At 43.4% G+C, this 2,969-nt stretch overlaps 1 protein-coding gene across 1 annotated transcript; it reads left to right on the top strand.

The window, feature by feature from the left end:
• Window positions 1-935: 935 nt before the first annotated feature.
• LOC103750847 (olfactory receptor 51G2) lies at window positions 936-1,895 on the top strand. The gene has a single exon (XM_008854130.1). It carries the CDS (start codon window positions 957-959, stop codon window positions 1,893-1,895), a length of 939 nt encoding a protein of 312 aa, XP_008852352.1. The 5' UTR covers window positions 936-956.
• Window positions 1,896-2,969: the final 1,074 nt, after the last annotated feature.

Raw genomic sequence — 2,969 nt, 5'->3', positions numbered from 1 at the left:
AGCCAGAACTGGCAATATTTTTATACCAGCAGAGATCAGAAGAGAGAGATGGGTTAGTGGTTAGACTGTCGATGGGTTAGAGATTTTATACAGCAGCAAAATCAGAAGAGAACAGACAAGAGACAGGAAGCAGAAACATCAAAGTACAGGAAAGAAGCATGCAGAGTAGAGTAACAGCAAAAGACACAGATAAAGAGAAACTGGGACATTAGTGAAGGATCTGGCAGAAAAGGAGTGAGGATGCTTGATGAAGGGTCTATTCATTAGAATAGGAAAATCTATGTACAGAATGACTGTGAGGGTGTGCTCACCTCTTACTCTGGAGGAGCAAACAGACAATTACTGGAAGCCAAGAAGATGAGATCCCGTGGAAGGAAGAGTCCCCAAAAACTGTGGTCTTTATTGGTGAAAGACCTTTCGTGTGGCAGACCACCAACAGTGCCAACAGAAAAAACCTGAATTATCCCAGCTCCATAATTTTCTCACTTAAATTTCCCCTTAACTAAGCATATCCACCGTCTCCAGTTTAGCTCTTAAAAGTTGAAAAGAATTAGTACATTACTTTACGGGTCTTTGTTATTCTTTGAAACTGTGAGACTACAAAACATTTCCTTCAAAAAGATGCTGCTAATCAGGTAAAGCGGTACATACCAATAATCTCTGCACTGGTAAGGTTGGGCAGAAACATCAATAGTTCAAGGTGACCCTCGGGTACATGGCAAGTTCAAGGCCAGCCTGGAATACATAAGACTCACTCTCAAAAAACAGGAAACAATGAAAGGAGTGAAATTATCTCTTGCAAGATCTATGTAGTTCTAGGATTAGTTCTTCTAATCTTTTTTTTTTATTTTGTTTTGAATTTTCCATGGTTGCCAGGTTCAATCAATCAGTAACACTTTTACAACTCATTTCAGGACTTTGAAAAGGATCCACCTCACCCATTTCCTGCATGCACCATGACACCGGGATCCCTAGGAAACAGCAGTATGTCCTCTACTTTCCTGCTGAGTGGCATCCCTGGGCTAGAGTACATGCACATCTGGATCTCCCTCCCACTGTGCTTCATGTACCTGGTTTCCATCCTGGGAAACTGCACAATTCTTTTCATCATTAAGACAGAACCCTCCCTTCACGAGCCTATGTATCTCTTCCTGTCCATGCTGGCTCTGACTGACCTGGGTCTCTCTCTTTGCACCCTCCCTACAGTGCTAGGCATCTTTTGGGTTCAGGCACGAGACATAGGTCATGATGCTTGCTTTGCCCAGCTCTTTTTCATTCACTGCTTGTCCTTCCTGGAGTCTTCTGTACTGCTGTCTATGGCCTTCGACCGCTTTGTGGCCATCTGTCGCCCCTTGCACTATGCTTCCATCCTCACCCGCACAGTCATTGGCAGAATAGGCCTGGCCTCTCTGGGCCGTAGTGTTGCGCTCATTTTCCCATTGCCTTTTATGCTCAAACGATTCCCCTACTGCGGCTCCACAGTCCTCTTACATTCCTACTGTCTCCACCAAGAAGTAATGAAATTGGCCTGTGCTGACATCAAGGCCAACAGCATCTATGGCATGTTCGTCATTGTTTCCACGGTGGGTGTGGACTCGTTGCTCATCCTCTTCTCCTATGCCCTCATCTTGCGCACCGTGTTGTCCATTGCCTCCCGAGCTGAGGGACTCAAAGCTCTCAACACATGTGTTTCCCACGTCTGTGCTGTGCTCCTCTTCTATACTCCAATGATTGGCTTGTCCGTCATCCACCGCTTTGGGAAGCAGGCGCCTCATCTGGTGCAGGTGGTCATGGGATTTGTGTATCTTCTCTTCCCTCCTGTGATGAACCCCATTGTCTACAGTGTGAAGACCAAACAGATCCGGGACCGGGTAACCCACGCTTTTTGCAACTAAAGTCACTGTCTCCCTTAATGTATCTTTATGTCTCCATTGTTAATGCTTGAAAATAGGAGATTTGATTTTTCTCAGCTAATGCCTACAAGTTTGAACAAATCACAACTCTCACATAATTTTCTTTTTAATCAGGTGAATATGGAGGGATACAGCATAGTATGATGTGGCAAATTATATTTTCAAAGCTGTCAGAAGAAATGTATCTAATCCCACTTTCTTCCCCAGAAATAACAGCCTGAATCAAGAGTTGGAGTCTGCTTCTTCTCTTACAACTGAATAAGGCTGCGTAACTGTCTCAATGCATTGAATGCTGTGGAATTGACCCTGTGAGTCTTTTAAGGTTAGGTCTTAGAAGGTTAAAACATTTCTCTCTCATTTCTCTCTCTCTCTCTCTCTCTCTCTCTCTCTCTCTCTCTCTCTCCTCTCTTCCCATACATCTTCCCCCTCACACACTCTTTCTCTATTCATATGTATGTTATATGTCTATCTTTATCTCAAAATGTCCTGTTTAGTGCTTGCTCTTGGAACCCAGCCACTGTACTGAGAAGAATTCTAAATCCTAAGGAAAACACATGCAGATGTTGCATCCAACAGGTCTACTTCAGGACTCAGCATCAGCTAAATCAGTGTCAACCACCAGTGAGTGAAAAAAGTTCAGATTACTCCTGTGCCACCTGTCCAGGTTTTCCAGCAGGTGCTCAGGGAAGCAGTCAGTCTGTGAACACAGCCCAAATACAGATTTGTAAGCAAAATATGTTTTTGAGATTTTGATTTTGTTTTATTCTAAATTAGATGTATGCTTGTCTGAGAGTGTGTACACATTAGTGCAAGGGTCCATAGAGGGCAGAGGTATCTGGTTACCCTAAGTTGGTGTTAGCTCTTAACCACTGAGTCATCTCTTCAACCCCAGCAAAATAAAATTTTAGGACACTGAATTTTGGATCAATTAGTAGAAATGTCAACAGAAAAGAAAGGTATCTGCGTCCAGGTGATACTCCAGGGAAGAAAACTTGAAGTTTTCTCTGAAGTGACATAACCAGCTTAAGGAACATGTGGAAGTGAGGTAGCCAAAGA

The sequence above is a fragment of the Nannospalax galili genome, unplaced genomic scaffold, assembly GCF_000622305.1.
Source record: "Nannospalax galili isolate Female #2095 unplaced genomic scaffold, S.galili_v1.0 scaffold1387, whole genome shotgun sequence".
NCBI classification, from domain to species: domain Eukaryota; kingdom Metazoa; phylum Chordata; class Mammalia; order Rodentia; family Spalacidae; genus Nannospalax; species Nannospalax galili.
This window is presented reverse-complemented; position numbering and strand designations above follow the sequence as displayed.

Coding starts and splice junctions, on each gene's coding strand:
- LOC103750847 (XM_008854130.1), top strand. CDS start 957: ATGACACCGGGATCCCTAGGAAACAGCAGTATGTCCTCTACTTTCCTG.